The following is a 17,083-nucleotide window of genomic DNA, read 5'->3' on the forward strand; positions in this document are numbered from 1 at the left end:
CCAGTGAAATATATTTTCTAGAACCAAAAATACTGATATCAGCTGTTTGGCGCTGGTGTACAAAAGTAAAAGACACGAACTAGAAGCATAGAAATAAAATGCATCTCCCGTATTTTAGACTTGCTTTCAATGAGTGACAGATCTCTAACTAAGGTCTGATTTTGATTGGGTCGCACAAAAAATATTGCAGAATTAACTCCAACTCTCCAGCACATTCTTGCGATTAAAAAAATAATTCACGTTTTAGGTCAATTGATTGCGCGTGAAATTTGACATACTGTTATGTTAGGGCAGTGAAGGAGAGAAGGGACCATGAATGTGCCTTTCGCTCAAAGCAGCCATCTGGCTTCTTGCTAAACCCAACCGGCTATATCCTCTGCTACGTCAGAGCAGGGCGGGGGAAAGTTGGCTCCACCGCTCTCATACACCGCTGTGTGCGTCGCCCCGCTATATTCAGCACTACGCGAGAAACGGCTGCTGAAGACACACGGGCGGGCGACGTGGCCCATATTCGCGCTGAAAGGTTAGTCGCGTTTATGCGTCATATTTAATCAAGTTCGATTGCACGGAATGAAAGACTCGGGCACTAAACCTTAACGGTATTTTCTTTTCTCCAGTCAGAACCTCCTGTGCAACATTTACAGAACGGAGTAGACCTAGTAACACTTTAGTAAGCAGGACTTGTTTAATCAGGCTTTGTAGTGTTATGGTGTTTTGAAGCCTTCCTTTTATGATAAATCTCCCTATCAGGTGTGAATAATCCATGCTTTGACTTAAGTGCACAATGTTATGGTGAATTTGGTCCACTGGTCCCTTTTCTTTTCCAGTAGGCTACTTTTCACTGGTAACATAATTTCCATTCAAGCTGCTGAGCAGGGCGCCAAGGGAAACACGCCAAGACTAACCTTTCCCAGAGCCCAAACAACTTATTAAATTGTCCCTGTTTTTAGTCAGTTCTATATCACAGTAAACACTCAAGATGGTTTGACAAACCTATCTAATAGAGAAAATACTAAAGACATGTCTAGACTCCATATGCAAGGTGATGTGTATAGAGCAATTGAAGAACACTGTGCACATAGTGGTCCGTACCTCAGGACCTGCAGGATAGACATTCTCATGGCAGGAGATTAATTGTTTGTGGCCTGAAAGTATGGGAGTCAATAGATGTGTGAGCGTGTAGGAGAGCAGTGGTTTGGTGTCCAAACAACTTTTTGTGCCCCCCCCCCCCCCCCCAAAAAAAGAAAAAAAAGATGACCTATAGTATCATTAGCCAAACATTGTGGTAATTTACCATGCTTGATTGTGTATGGTTGTGTGGTAGAGGGCAGCCTCAGTACAGAGAGGTGGTCTCTGTGGGTTTGGCTGGCTTCTTTGGGTTGGAAAGAGATGAAGTGCCTGGGTTAACCATCAGGCCTGCAGAGAGGGGGCGGAGAAGAAGAAAGGAATTGAGAGAAGTGTGTGTGGTCTGAGGTTCAGTGATGGATGTTTCTTTTCATCAGGGAAGCCAGGAGAAGCTCAATGACAACCAGATGTGCTGGGGGAACAAGAGAGTATGTGTGTGTGGGTAAAAGAGAACGTGAGAGGGAGAAGGAACGAATGAGCGGGGGTGTTGGGAATGAGAACTGGCAGAGTTATACTACTATTCTGTGTTTGTGTGTGGTCTGAAAAATCATCCTCCTCAAACTCTCCATAATCTCCTGTCACCTTTCACTTTGTCACTTCTCTGTCTGTGTCAATGAGTCTGCTCACCTCTCTGGACTCTGTATGACCCTATTCAACCCACAAAGCTCATTAACATTACTAGCTGTGTTAGTGTGACTAGCTAGTAAACCGGTGTGAACAGTCTGCCTCTGCTTGTGTTGTGCGTTAGCTACACTGTGTGTGTGGAGAGCCAGAAGTTTGGGATATATTACATAGTTTACACGCTACCCAAACCGGACCCGTCGCATGCGCAAGCGTTGCAAAATAAATGTACACACACACGTTATTCGATCATTGCACCCACAATGCTCGCACGCACCAACGAGCGTCTGCGTTGGCAAGCGCCAAAATAGAAGTTGCTTCTATTTGTGACGCCGAACGCAATGCAAGTCCTGCCTCACATTTCCTCATTGTCTTTTAGAAGCATATACCCACATGCCATCTCCTCATTGGTTATACCCACGTGGGTGATTGAAAGATGAACTGAGGTCAGATGGTCAGTTGTGGTAATTAGATGCCATATAAAGTCCAAAGAAGAAAAAGCCTGGAAGGAGGAGAGTTGACTAGAAACGATTCGGTTGACCTTTTTCTGTTAAGATTAATTGTCGGAGTAGTGAACCTTGTGCATTTCAGGTAAAATAACAACCCAGGACAAATTAGCTAGCAACTGCAAGCTAGCTAGCTAAATTGCCATAAATGTTTAATGCTTTTCGACCTGTCCCCAAATTAATATAATTGGTTCAGAGTTTGTTTTGATATTTCAACCTGTGTGTCGTGATCACGTTTGGTGTAGGGGGACAAAATACATTTTCGCATGACTGCACGCACAGACTGCTTGGGCATGGTTTTAGTCTGCTCAGTAAGAGGAAGAAACGGAGCTCAGTTTGAACACACAAACATGTAAACATCACCGCCTAGTGAGAGCAAGAAAAGAAGAGGGAAAAGAAGAGATGCTGACAGGATTTATCACAAGTTAAAACTACATTCTCCCACACGAGCCCTGCAGCCACTCACAGTCAAAAAATCTATGGGCCAGTTTCCCTGACACAGATTAAGCCTAGGCCCTGGACTAAAAAGCATTCTCAATGGAGAGAGTGTATGTTTGAATAATAATGTGTGTGTAATTGAGTTTGTGTTGCAGGATGATGCGGACGACCCTGTTGCTGTGTTTGGGGTTCCTCCTCTCCCTCTCTTATGCTCAGTTGGTGAGACCACTCCACATCGCTGTTTTCACTCTCAATTCTTTCTTATGCTCTCAGGTCTTTTATTCACTCCGTCCCTTTGGCTTTCCTATTCTACACTTCATCTCACATCTTCCTCTAGTAGATTCACCACAGTCTCTCCATCTCTACGTCCCTCCATTTTCATTCTGGCTTGCCAATTCCGAACAGCATCACTCTTTGTCACATCACTTCTCTATCTCCTTATTTTTCTCATTCTCCATGAACAAGCCATGTCAATAACCCTCCTCTCTCTCTTCCTATGTCTTTCGATTGACCAATCCCATGCAGTTGGAGACAGAGGAGGCGGGAGGGGGAGAGGAAGCTGTGGAGCTCTTTACCACGCCCAGAGCAAAGATGGCCGCTGCCACCTCTGACTTCGGCTACAACCTGTTCCGGGCCTTGGCGGGTCGCAACCCAAAGACTAACGTGTTCCTGGCCCCCATCAGCATCTCTGCAGTGCTCACTCAGCTATCCATGGGTTAGTAAGCCTCAGCACTGTTATACTTTATATCACTGTCTGCTATTTATCTGGTATTTAATTGGCAAATTTGTAATTACATATTGATCTCTCTCTCTCAGGAGCGTCTCCGGATCGTTCAGAGAGGTGGTTATACAGAGCTCTGAGGTATCACACCCTGCAGGACCCTCAGCTCCATGACACACTCCGAGACCTACTTGCATCACTCAGAGCACCTGGCAAAGGCCTCAGCATCGCTGCACGTGTCTACCTGGCCCGCAGTGAGTGTGTGTGTGTGTAAGCATGCATGTGTCTCAGATCATTTTGATCAGTCTGTGTGTTTTGATTGTGTGTATGTTTGTTGACCTGTGTGTATCTCTCTAGGATTGCGTCTGAAGCAGGAATACTTTGGCGTGGTGGAGAAGCAGTATGGGGTGCGTCCCAAGACTCTGATGGGCGGGGCTAAAGATGTGAATGAGATCAATGATTGGGTCAAACAGCAGACGGGCGGCAAGGTCGACCGCTTCATGTCCAAGGCCCTGGGACGGAACTCTGGTGTGGTTCCTCTGGGTGCTGCCTACTTCAAAGGTAAGGACAGTCTGTCTGCAGTCCAATTCTCTACCCTTCTCCCCAAAGTGTGCAGTCACTTATGGGATGCTGTTTGTGTGTGTGTAGTGAAGTGGATGACTCGGTTCAGCAAGAGTGGAGTGATGGAGGACTTCCAGCTTGTTGGAGAGGCTCCTGCCCGCATTTCCATGATGCAGCAGGACAATTACCCAGTGAAGATGGGTGTAGACCCAGACCTGGGCTGTACAGTGAGTACAGATGCAGTATATTCAGCAGTTATGCTTTTTCCAGTGGTCATTACTTTCTTAACTAGCCAGTTATCAAGTTTGCCTCAGGGAAAACATTTATTGATGACCCCCCACACTCCCTCTCCCTTTCTCTCCAGATTGCTCAGATCCAGATGCAGGATGATGTGAGCATGTTTGTGTTCCTTCCTGATGATGTCACTCAGAACATGACCTTGGTGGAGGAGAGCCTGACAGCTGAGTTTGTTCAGGACCTCTCCATGACCCTTCACCCCGTGCAGACGGCCCTCACACTGCCTGTCCTAAAATTCAGCTACTCTACTGACCTCCTGCCACTGCTCACTGACCTGGGTGAGTTTCTTCTCCTCCCTCCTTCTCTCTTCCTCTCACTCCCTCTCGGTCTTCATTTTGCTCTTCTGCCTTCACATCTCTCATATCCTCTTTCTCCATCTCTCCAGGTCTCGACGAATTTCTGGCAGACACAGACCTGACCAAGATCACGTCTCAGGTGGCGAAACTCAGCAGCCTCAATCATAAGGTTGTCATGGAGATGGCCCCAGAGGGCACCCAGTATGCCAGCTCCCACCCCGCCTCCACACCCCTTTCGTACTGCGTGGACCATCCCTTCCTGTTCCTGGTGAGGGATGAGGCCTCGGGGGCACTGCTCTTTATTGGCAAGGTGGTCAACCCACGCAATCTGAGGATATAAACACAGACACACACTGCATTCTAAGCAGGTCCTAGGAGGGTATCAGCCATCGTTAAGCTTAAGCTTCTTTGTGTCATAAATGCACAATATGAGAGGGTGGATAAGCAGCTAGATTTACCCATTGATCATATAATACAGTTTCTTAATCATGTATGAAAACCATGCATACCATTCAGACTACAAGTTCAGACCAAAAGTCTGAACACTCACAACTGATAGTCTCAAGTTGTTTTCAGGGAAAATAATTTGTGATTGAAAAGTACACCTCTCATAATATTTAAATAAAGGCACATACTTTAACCCCCCAAAAATACTCTTCATAATATTGTCAATTGCGATGCAATAAATAAACATTGAAGTTAAGTCTTTCTGTTTGTCTGTCTGACTCCATAGAGGGAGTTGTATAACTTTATCTAGTTGACATACAATAGCTGCTTCCAGTAAAGGGTTATTTTGGAAAGAAATTGGACTCTTGGATGTTCTTTCCTTAGCTATTGTGCTGGTAAACAAAATTAAAGGACGAACACAAACATATGTGACCGACCGCCTTGATTCGGTCTTATGTTGCATAATTTGAAATTGTGTTTTTTACATTGGATAAAAGCAGAGACACAGAGCTACAAAATTGTATTTCATACACTGCATTTGAGGAACAATGGGAAAGTAATTCTGCTTTGAAAGTTGATTAACTTAACCTCACTTTTGAGAAAATGGCCTTTGAATGTTTTGGTACCTACTGGAGAGCTGCATCATTCACACACTCTTAAGCTTTAGCCGAGCGTTCTGTCCTAACAACGACGACAACAGTCAAGCACCCAAGCTAACATTGGCTAGTTACTTCCAGACACAAATGAGAGAACAGCTCACTGACCATTTTCTCGCCCTTGCAGAGCTGGTTAGGCTGCTTTTATGTTACCCAGAGCTTTGGTGACTGCAACTCTGCAACAATTTACACGTTTTTTGACAACGTTTACTGACACCGGCTATATTCAACGGGTGTTGAGCATTCGTAAATTTGTCAGTTATTCTGCGCTCTGGCACACTCGGAGTAGATAGCCAGAGCGAATTTACCAGCTATGTCTATCAACGGTTGTCGCAGTGAATTTCTATTGAAATGGATACTTGCGTAGTGGAGTCTTTTGTTAAGACATGTAGCTAGTTAGCTAACTAAAAAATGAGCCATAATCCCAACTCATGATGTTACTACCCAGCATTAATCTGCAGGTAGCTAACCAACCAGGTTCAATGTTAGCTAGCTAACATTAGGCTATAACTAGCAAAGCAAATGGCTCTGAGATACGAATAATAAGATCATACACATAACATTAGCGAGTGAGCCAGCCAGCTAACTTTAGCTAGCTAGCTAACAGTACACTTTAACTTGAGACTTTGTCAAAATTAGAAATGTGTCATATCTGAAAATGAAGCTGCTAGACTATCTTACATCATGAATGGACGCCTCTCCCTGTCTTGCCCTTCTCCTATGCCAGTGGTTCCCAAACTTTTTATAGTCCCGTACCTCTTCAAACATTCAACCTCCATCAGTGTACCTCCTCTACCACGAGGGTCAGCGAACTCTCAAATGTTGTTTTTTGCCATCATTGTAAGCCTGCCACACACACACAATATACGATACATTTATTATACATAAGAATGAGTGTGAGTTTTTGTCACAACCCGGCTCGTTGGACGTGACAAAGAGCTCTTATATGACATGGGCACAAATAATAATCAATAATATTGCTCTTTATTTAACCATCTTACATATAAAGCCTTTTTGTTCATTGAAAATTGTGAACAACTCACCACAGGTTAATGAGAAGGGTGTGCTTGAAAGGATGCACATAACTCTGCAATGTTGGGTTGTATTGGAGAGAGTCTCAGTCTTAAATAATTTTCCACACACAGTCTGTGCCTGTATTTAGTTTTCATGCTAATGATGCCCGAGAATCCACAATCACATACAGTACTGTTCAAAAGTTTAGGGTCACCTTAGAAATGTCCTTGTTTTTGAAAGAAAAGAAAAACAATTGTCCATTAAATTGATCAGAAATACAGTGTAGACATTGTTAATGTTGTAAATGACTATTGTAGCTGGAAACGGCAGATTTTTTATTGAATATCTACGGAGGCCCATTATCCGCAACCATCACTCCTGTGTTCCAATGGCACGTTGTGTTAGCTAATCCAAGTCTATCAGTTTAAAAGACTAATTGATCATTAGAAAACCCTTTTGCAATTATGTTAGCACAGCTGAAAACTGTTGTGCTCATTAAAGAAGCAATAAAACTGGCCTTTAGACAAGTTGAGTATCTGGAGCGTTAGCATTTGTGGGTTCGATTACAGGCTCAAAATGGCCAGAAACAAAGACCTTTCTTCTGCAACTCATCAGTCTATTCTTTTCTGAGAAATTAAGGCTATTCCATGCGAGATATTGCCAAGAAACTGAAGATCTCGTACAACGCGGTGTGCTACTCCCTTCACAGAACAGCGCAAACTGTCTCTAACCAGAATAGAAAGAGGAGATTTTCACGATTGAGCTGTTGTGGGAGCAGCTTGACCTTATGGTACGTAAGAAGAGCCCATCAAGCCAATCCAACATGTGCTTCAGAAAGCATGGGGTGAAATCTTTTCAGATTACCTCAACAAATTGACAATTTGAATGCCAAAGTCTGCAAGGCTTTAATTGCTGCAAATGGACGATTCTTTGACGAAAGTCAAGTTTGAAGGACAACATCTCGACTATATTTCATATTCATTTTGCAACTCATTCCATGTATGTTTTCATGGAAAACAAGGGCATTTCTAAGTGACCCCAAACTTTTGAACGGTAGTGTAGGTACGTGTTTGCAAAGGGCATCAGTGTCTTAACAGCGCGATTTGCCAAGGCAGGATACTCTGAGCGCTGCCCAATCCAGAAATCTGGCAGTGGCTTCTGATTAAATATCATTTTCACAGAACCATTGTTGCAATTTCGATGAAGCTCTCTTGTTAAGATATCGATCGGTAAGTGGACTGGAGGCAGGGCATGAAAGGAATAACGAATCCAGTTGTTTGTGTCATCCGTTTCGGGATGGTACCTGCGTAATTGCGTACCCAACTCACTCAGGTGCTTCGCTATATCACATTTGACATTGTCCGCAAGCTTGAGTTCTTTTGCACACAAATCATACAATGATGGAAATACCTGTGTGTTGTCCTTCTTATTGCAGACAGAAGAGCTCCAACTTTTTAATCATAGCCCCAATTTTGTCCCGCACATTGAATATAGTTGCGGAGAGTCCCTGAAATCCTAGATTCAGATCATTCAGATTAGAAAAAAACAGCTGTCAGGCATTCCCTTGGCAGCAAGAGCCTCTCGGTGGATACTGCAGTGTACCCAAGTGGCGTCGGGAGCAACTGCTTGCACGCGCGTTACCACTCCACTATGTCTCCCTGTCATGGCTTTTGCACCATCAGTACAGATACCAAAAATGGCAGCAGCTACGTTTGGCTACTTATGGACCGTTAGTGGAATTCCCGCGATAGAGTAACGGTTAATGTGATTGGATGTTAATTATTTGACTAGGCTACCTGTATTTGACATTGTGTTGTTATTTCGCTGAACACCTAGATGGCTTAATTTTATTTTTGGCAGTGAAACAAGGCAATTTAGGCGCGGGAATAAAACTCACCCAAATGTATAGCCCCATCTGACATTATAAATGTACTGTTTGAAAATGTGAAGAGATTCTTTTTTTTTTTTTTTACATTTAAAAAAAGTGAATTAAATTATTATTTGGCATACCCCTGACGGCATTGCGCGTACCCCAGTTTGGGAATACCTGTACTACGTGATACATAAAAAAAGCCATGTTAGACAGGATTACCTACACATACTGACCAACTCAAATAGACAGAAGCAAGCTATATGGCAAACCAATCCTAACGCCTCTCTCGGCATGTCCAGCCCACTCATTATCTCAGCCAATCATGGATAGGAGGTTGCTGTTTTTTTTCTGTGGCTAAACCAACTATGCTCGTAATTTAACAATTGTATTCATATTTACATGGCATACACGTCTGTTATTAAGGCACATGGAAGTTCACATGTTCCAGAAGGCATTTCTACCAAAAAACGCATTTTGATAAAAGGAAATGTACGTTCAAATGCCTCTCCTGTGAAGTAGTGACGTGGAACATTCGCCTAGCTTTCTGGAACGGGTCACATATACTCTTCTCATTCTTCTCTGTACGTCAGAGCATCTTTCAAATTAAACATAGATGAAGAGTGTGTGTGTGTGTGTGTGTGTTTGCATGAAGTCTTGTTTCTTGTACGAGCTGATTCGAAATACATTTTCCATGTTTGGGAAGAGATTCCTGTGGCCACGGTAACCCTCCCCAGAACAAACACAACCAAAGCCATGCCTGGAAGACATCAGTCGCTGATTAGAGGGGAACAATTAAAAAATGCAGTGGAACTGGCTTCGAGATCCAGAGTTAAGTTTGAAGGCGTGAATCATGACTCACTCTCTCTCTCCATGCCACCCCTCTCAGGCCCCCATTGTGGCCACTAGAGGGAGCCCTTTATCAGGGACAGCGCTGAGGAGGCAGAGAGAGAACAGGAGGAGAGTAATTCATAGTAATTCATATCCCTGTCAGTAAACATGGTTAACCTTTGGCTTTAAACCATTCACCATTTCACAACTTCATGTTTTCATAGCACTATGGGTCAGATTGTCTGTAAGAGGAAGTCGCACACGCTCGAACACACAGACAGAGGAAGCAGTGTGCAGACATGGGATGCAGTTTCACAATGGAATAAAATAAGGGGAGATGTGAATGAGGTAAAGATTAGTCTGTGTACATAGACTAAAGAGGAGAATTGTGACAAATTATTCGAAGACAGTTGACAGACGTGCTCGCCAGCACACCTCTGTGACTAGCTGACTGGGCATTAAGGGATCAGAGATAAATAAAATACAATTTGTATACGTTCAATTACTTATGCAGAAGTAATAAATGTATACAAATGTAATTTAACTTATCCCCAAAAAATCTTTACCCTAGGATACTTTAACTGGTGACTAACCGGGAGATTGAATTGCCTTCATCAGGTCACTACAGTCCCTGGTTCGAATCCAGGCTGTATCACATCCGGCCGTGATTGGGAGTCCCATAGGGCGGTGCACAATTGTCCCAGCGTTGTCTGGGTTTGGCCAGGGTAGGCCGTCATTGTAAATAAGAATTTGTTCTTAACTGACTTGCCCACTCACTCACTCACTCACACTCCCCTATACCCCGACATAGTGTTCTGGAAGCAGCAGTGTTAGAGCCAGCAAGCAGACACACTCACAATTCAAGAATGATGTGTCTCTCTGAAATGAAAACAGGAATTGGGACTCTGCCTTTTGACTCTGTGGGACATGGCAGGACTCCCAGATGTTAACCCTGATATTCTGAGATTCAGGTGCATTCAGATATCAGATATATCAATGTTAGGGAGGTCTTGGCAGGTCCACACACACAATCGTTCATGCACCAGCTTGTGTCACCCCATACCTGTTTAAGACAGTAAGTCAGCAAGACACAGTTAATCTATGAGGTAAAAACATGCCATCTCCTGCCAGGACTCCTTGACACAACCTTTTCTGCAGTGAAAGGATGAGGACTGAACATGTCTGTTGATAGAGTTTATTAACCTTGTGTATCATCACTCAGGATGGCAGTTATAAATGCTTGGCTCAGGTTTCACAACATCTCCACCTCCCTCCTCTCGCTCCCCTTGGAGAGCAATGCCCCTCTTCCATGTCACATGGGTTCACATTAGTTCATTACATGCATGATTTCTTCCCTGTTTGGAAAGGGCCTTTGAACTCACAATGCTTGCCTACCATAACTCATTACATGACAAGAGCAATGGAGAAACAGATGCCTTGTGTGGAATTGTCCATCAAATACAAATTCCACTTTATATAATGAGGTGAAAATATTTACATGTTTTTCTTCACAGGATAAGATTATAAGCATGATATATTATTGGAGTTGTATATACAGTGCCTTGCGAAAGTATTCGGCCCCCTTGAACTTTGCGACCTTTTGCCACATTTCAGGCTTCAAACATGAAGATATAAAACTGTATTTTTTTGTGGGACACAATCATGAAGTGGAACGACATTTATTGGATATTTCAAACTTTTTTAACAAATCAAAAACTGAAAAATTGGGCGTGCAAAATTATTCAGCCCTCTTAAGTTAATACTTTGTAGCGCCACCTTTTGCTGCGATTACAGCTGTAAGTCGCTTGGGGTATGTCTATCAGTTTTGCACATCGAGAGACTGACATTTTTTCCCATTCCTCCTTGCAAAACAGCTCGAGCTCAGTGAGGTTGGATGGAGAGCATTTGTGAACAGCAGTTTTCAGTTCTTTCCACAGATTCTCGATTGGATTCAGGTCTGGACTTTGACTTGGCCATTCTAACACCTGGATATGTTTATTTTTGAACCATTCCATTGTAGATTTTGCTTTATGTTTTGGATCATTGTCTTGTTGGAAGACAAATCTCCGTCCCAGTCTCAGGTCTTTTGCAGACTGCATCAGGTTTTCTTCCAGAATGGTCCTGTATTTGGCTCCATCCATCTTCCCATCAATTTTAACCATCTTCCCTGTCCCTGCTGAAGAAAAGCAGGCCCAAACCATGATGCTGCCACCACCATGTTGGACAGTGGGGATGGTGTGTTCAGCTGTGTTGCTTTTACGCCAAACATAATGTTTTGTATTGTTGCCAAAAAGTTCAATTTTGGTTTCATCTGACCAGAGCACCTTCTTCCACATGTTTGGTGTGTCTCCCAGGTGGCTTGTGGCAAACTTTAAACAACACTTTTTATGGATATCTTTAAGAAATGGCTTTCTTCTTGCCACTCTTCCATAAAGGCCAGATTTGTGCAATATACGACTGATTGTTGTCCTATGGACAGAGTCTCCCACCTCAGCTGTAGATCTCTGCAGTTCATCCAGTGATCATGGGCCTCTTGGCTGCATCTCTGATCAGTCTTCTCCTTGTATGAGCTGAAAGTTTAGAGGGACGGCCAGGTCTTGGTAGATTTGCAGTGGTCTGATACTCCTTCCATTTCAATATTATCGCTTGCACAGTGCTCCTTGGGATGTTTAAAGCTTGGGAAATCTTTTTGTATCCAAATCCGGCTTTAAACTTCTTCACAACAGTATCTCGGACCTGCCTGGTGTGTTCCTTGTTCTTCATGATGCTCTCTGCGCTTTTAACGGACCTCTGAGACTATCACAGTGCAGGTGCATTTATACGGAGACTTGATTACACACAGGTGGATTGTATTTATCATCATTAGTCATTTAGGTCAACATTGGATCATTCAGAGATCCTCACTGAACTTCTGGAGAGAGTTTGCTGCACTGAAAGTAAAGGGGCTGAATAATTTTGCACGCCCAATTTTTCAGTTTTTGATTTGTTAAAAAAGTTTTGAAATATCCAATAAATGTCGTTCCACTTCATGATTGTGTCCCACTTGTTGTTGATTCTTCACAAAAAAATACAGTTTTATATCTTTATGTTTGAAGCCTGAAATGTGGCAAAAGGTCGCAAAGTTCAAGGGGGCCGAATACTTTCGCAAGGCACTATATGTAAGGCGCCTCCTCAATCTATAATGCTATTTTTTTTTTAAAGTATACGTTGTTTACAAAGGACAAAAAGTTTGTAAAAAATCTGTATTAAAATATATGGTATATAAAAATGGTATAAAAACAACCAACATCTGAAGACCATTAGTTTGGTAAGTTTGGTTATCTAATGCTCTCTTTGGTCTGATAACGCTGATCTTCAGTTCATAGATCAGGTGTCTCCTGTAATACTCACTATAGGTAGAGATTACCCTCTAGAGGTCTAGGATTAGCTTATAGCAGTTTATCCTCCCCAAGTCCTAACCTTTACTATAAGAGGTATAGAAAAAGATCTGAACCTGTTTCAGTGGATAGGGAACCACTCAGACTGGTCCCAGAGAATGACATGCTATAGTAAATGTGCCATGGCTCAGATACAGCACTTGCTGTACACATTATTACAGTCAGTTTGGTCGCAGTAATGGTGTACTTTCTCTATGCACAGTTTTGGGAGAAGGGAACTATGTAGTTCAAGCAGTAATTGAAATACATTTTGCAGTAGCTTGGTGTTACTTGAACTAAATTAAAATATGGTAGTATTTTTAGTAGGTAACTAGAAAGGTATAGGATAGCCTGAACATGTGACAGTTGGTTTGGTGTTTCTAGCTTGAATGGTTCAAGAGTTACTGTTGGTGAGGTATTTTATGCAAATTTGAATAGTTCTAGTTAATACTCGTTTTAAGAATTGGAAGTTATGATAGTCTGAACATGTGAAAGTTGGTTTGGTGTCTCTAGTTTGAATGGTCTAAGAGTTACTGCTGGTGAGTTAATCTATGCAAATGTGGGACACATTCATGTAGTTATAGTTAATGATTTTAAAGAATTTGAAGTAGGTATAGCCAGAATGTTTTAAAGTTGGTCTTGTAGCTTAGCTTAACTGGCCAAGGAACTGGTTTATTTTGATAAGCTACCCCTGTATTCCTATGGTTCTCATTTAAACTCATGTTCATTTTTACACATTTATAGTTAAAGTATACATAGTTTAAGAAAATCCTTTGACAGGAAATCTAAGTTGGGTCAGTCTGAACACTTCAATGTTGGTTTGGAGTTAATAGCTTAATAGAGATTGGTCTAGAATCTCAATTTTTTTTATATATATTTTTTTTTACAATTGAAGTCTATGACCCTTTTTTTCCCATTGAAATGCATTGGGAGCTCATTTAAATATTGATATGGTTCAAAAGGTATAAATGTTATCAAAAATATTAGTCTCAAGCAACCCAAACCCAAGTCTGGGCATTTGGAAGTTGGTTTCGTGTTAAATCGTTTAAGCTCGAGCGGCCTAAGAAATCAAATAATAATAATATGAGTATGTAAGAAATCTAGAGTTGCACACCTAATAATTTTTTGCCATGTAGGGGTATAGTTAACTACTGGAACTACACCCCACTTATTTGCAAAAATAAAATGGGTGATGTAGTCAATAATTTCGTTTTTTTCTGCATCACACCTGCCTAATTATTTTTTTTCATTTAGCAAACGCGCTTATTCAAAATTGATTCATTTTTGTACTTGTCCACCATGGGAATCAGACCTCCAACCCTGACATTGCAAGCACCATGCTCTGCCAATTGAGCCACACATTACTTAATTCTCACTCGCCTATATGTGTTTAATAGGCAAATTACACATTCTGTTGATACCCCAAAGTGATGTGTTATTGCAACTGGTAGTCTATGACATTTCAGATGTCATTTTTATTTTTATATATTTTCACTTAGTAGTTTGGATGTAGTGAACTCCTTTTTCAAAGTAACTTTATTTTAATAAAACTATATATGTTTGTTAGAGGGTAGCTTTAGTGTAGCTTAACTTCTTCCAGTGTGAAGTAACTGCTAGCTTGGTAACCTATATTTTCAGAGTAGCTTCCCCAACACTTTCGAAGCAGCTCTCATTTCTGTAGTCTTCATCGTGACCCTCTGGGGGATAGAAATAGACTTTCTACGCAGTTCGCAATTCAGTTCTTTCTTTTTTATTTTCTCCTTCTCTATCAGGCCTCTCTCATGCTGTCATATTCTGCAATTCTTTGGAGGCGGTGTTCTTGTCTGGACTCTGCTCTCTGTCAATCATAGTGTATCCCTGTCCTGCCTGCTGGCCTTGTTTTCCTGCCCTATGTCTCAGGACCAGGAGGGAGAGCAGGAAGCAGACAAACGCTCCGGTGACAAAGAATGCCTGCAGACCCAGGAACCTGCACACAGAAGAGAGGGGTGAATATCAGACATACTGTATACTCTATAACAGGCCTGGATCTAAGAAATACAGTATTGAAAATACTTTTAAATACTTGAACTGTGTTTGATTTAGTTTGCCTGGTAAAATGGTCCGTAACTACTCTATGCTAAATCAAGCGCATCTCAAATACTTTCTAGTATGGTTGACATGGCTGACATATCTGTTGGCTCTTGCCTCTGTCTGAAGAGGTCCATGTTGTAGTAGTGACAGGACGTGTTCCTCCCACACTTCTTCCCCCAGATGATACAGGTGGTGTCTATGGCAGTGCCATACAGAACTGGGGCTGGCAGGAACGCTGGAGACACACATACACAGAATTATAAACACACATCCATGCACGCACGCACACAGACATGCATGCACACACTGTGTAAACATAGATTTAGATGAGTGCCTGTGAGGGGATTCTTCTTGAGTGGCAGTGTTTTTATATTAATTATCCCCGTAGAGTCTTATTTCCATTGTGCACATGGTCCTGCTTAAAGGTAGAGTCAGCTAAATGACATTGCATGAGCAGCAACGCAGATATTGCGATGAGTGAGATGCTTCACACTTTACAACGTGGTAGCCACGGGACCGAAACAGCAGAGAAGTTTGGTATTGCGCTCCAATGCTCTTAGTTGTTGTGGAAATTGACCCACTATGCTGTTTGCTTTGTGCATCTACGTCATATTGCTGACTCTACTGTACCTTTAATGTCACCTAACAGGACGAACAGAGTAAAATTCAGGGTTAAATATTTAAAAGGCAGTTTCCCAGACATTTGCTGTTAAAATTATGGATGTCTGTTCGAGCAGAAAAGTCCATCCCTGTAGGTCATTTATCTACATTTCTTGGAATCCAAGGCAAAGAGGTGAGTGTGGCTGTCTGTGTAATGCTGATATACAGTGTCTTCAGATAGTATTCACACCCCTTGACTTTTCCACATTTTGTTGTTTTAAAAGGTGGGATTAAAATGGATTTAATTGTAATAGATCTACACAAAATACTCTGTAATGTCAAAGTAGAAGAAAAATATGAACATTTGTAAAAAAATAAATAATAATAATAATAAAATAAAAAAAGTAGGAAAATAAACACTAAAATGTTTTGATTACATAAGTATTCATACCCCTGAGTCAATACGTACATATTAGAATCACATTTGGCAGTGATTACAGCTGAGAGTCTTTCTGGGTAAGTCTAAGAGCTTTGCACACTTGGATTGTACAATATTTGCACATTATAAATGTCTTAATTCTTCAAGCTCTGTCAAGTTGGTTGTTGATTATTGCTATTACTGCCATTTTCAAGTCTTGCCATAGATTTTAAAGACAAAACTGTAACTAGGCCACTTATTCAATGTTGTCTTGGTAAGCAACTCCAGTGCAGTGTTTACTGTATTTGGCCTTGTGTTTTAGGTTGTTGTCCTGCTGAAAGGTGAATTTGTCTCACAGTGCCTGTTGGAAAGCAGGCTGAACCGGTGATGTATTGTGTTGGATTTGCCCAAAACATAACGCCTTGTATTCAGGACATGAAGTTCATTTTTGTCCATTTTACTTTGGTGCCTTATTGCAAATAGGATGCATGTTTGGGAATGTTTTTTTTTATACTGTACAGGCTTACTTCTTTTCACTCTGTAATTTAGGTTAGTATTGTGAAGTAACTACAATGTTGATCCATCCTCAGTTGTTTCCTGTCACAGCCATTAAACTCTAACTGTTTTAATGTCAACATTGGCCTCATGGTGAAATCCCTGAACGGTTTCCTTCCTCTCCGGCAACTATATCTTTGTTGTGACTTGGTGTATTAATACACCATCCAAAGTGTAATTAATAACATCACCATGCTCAAAGGGATATTCAGTGTCTGCTTTTTAAAAACATTTTTACCGATACCAATAGGTGCCCTTCTTTGCGAGGCAATGGAAAACATCCCTGGTCTTTGCGATTGTATCGGTGTTTGAAATTCACTTCTCAGCTGAGGAACCTTACAGATAATTGTATATGTGGGGTACAGAGATCAAGTAGTAATTTAAAAAAATAATTTTAAACACTATTAATGCACACAGTGTGAGCCCATGCAACTTATTTTATGACTTCTTGTTAAGCATTATGTGACTTGTTACTCCTGAACTTATTTAGACTTGCCATAGCAAATGGGTTGAATACTTATTGATTCAAGACATTTTCAGCTTTTCATTTTTATTCATGTGTAACCATTTCTAAAATCATAATTCTACTTTGACATTATGGGGTATTGTGTGTAGGCCAGTGACACAAAATCTAAATGTAA

The 17,083-nt window shown here is 41.6% G+C and overlaps 2 protein-coding genes across 6 annotated transcripts in view; one reads left to right on the forward strand and one right to left on the reverse strand.

Annotated features, from left to right (window-relative positions):
- The first annotated feature begins 276 nt into the window (after positions 1-276).
- Positions 277-5,273, forward strand: LOC139423063 (pigment epithelium-derived factor-like). Of its 3 annotated transcripts, XM_071174678.1 has the most exons (9): positions 277-523; positions 1,503-1,553; positions 2,846-2,909; positions 3,216-3,405; positions 3,507-3,665; positions 3,769-3,972; positions 4,060-4,199; positions 4,337-4,547; positions 4,655-5,273. In XM_071174678.1, the coding sequence occupies exons 2-9, from the start codon at positions 1,522-1,524 to the stop codon at positions 4,903-4,905; spliced, it is 1,251 nt and encodes a 416-aa protein (XP_071030779.1). In that variant the 5' UTR covers positions 277-523; positions 1,503-1,521; the 3' UTR covers positions 4,906-5,273. The 3 variants fall into 3 exon arrangements, with proteins under 3 accessions (XP_071030779.1, XP_071030777.1, XP_071030778.1); XM_071174676.1 differs by lacking the exon at positions 1,503-1,553 and having other exon boundaries at positions 395-523; XM_071174677.1 differs by lacking the exon at positions 1,503-1,553 and having other exon boundaries at positions 465-523; positions 2,834-2,909.
- Positions 5,274-10,564: 5,291 nt separating this feature from the next.
- LOC139423064 (solute carrier organic anion transporter family member 2B1-like) overlaps positions 10,565-17,083 on the reverse strand; it is a 29,971-nt gene continuing 23,452 nt past the window's right edge. For 2 of the 3 annotated variants that reach the window (XM_071174682.1, XM_071174681.1), the window contains 2 exons: positions 14,984-15,104; positions 12,571-14,765 (listed from right to left, as the gene is read on the reverse strand). In XM_071174682.1, the coding sequence (XP_071030783.1) occupies positions 14,579-14,765; positions 14,984-15,104 (308 nt within the window). In that variant the 3' untranslated portion in view covers positions 12,571-14,578. Of the gene's footprint in view, positions 14,766-14,983; positions 15,105-17,083 lie in introns of all 3 variants that reach the window. The other variant, XM_071174679.1, reaches the window with a different exon arrangement.

Source organism: Oncorhynchus clarkii, chromosome 12 (genome assembly GCF_045791955.1).
Source record: "Oncorhynchus clarkii lewisi isolate Uvic-CL-2024 chromosome 12, UVic_Ocla_1.0, whole genome shotgun sequence".
Lineage (NCBI taxonomy): Eukaryota > Metazoa > Chordata > Actinopteri > Salmoniformes > Salmonidae > Oncorhynchus > Oncorhynchus clarkii.

Excerpts from the sequence above, each read along its gene's own strand:
- LOC139423063 (XM_071174678.1), top strand. The coding sequence starts at position 1,522 with ATGACAACCAGATGTGCTGGGGGAACAAGAGA. Across the intron at positions 2,910-3,215 it reads CCCTCTCTTATGCTCAGTTG|TTGGAGACAGAGGAGGCGGG; the intron begins GTGAGACCACTC and ends AATCCCATGCAG. Across the intron at positions 3,973-4,059 it reads GGGTGCTGCCTACTTCAAAG|TGAAGTGGATGACTCGGTTC; the intron begins GTAAGGACAGTC and ends GTGTGTGTGTAG.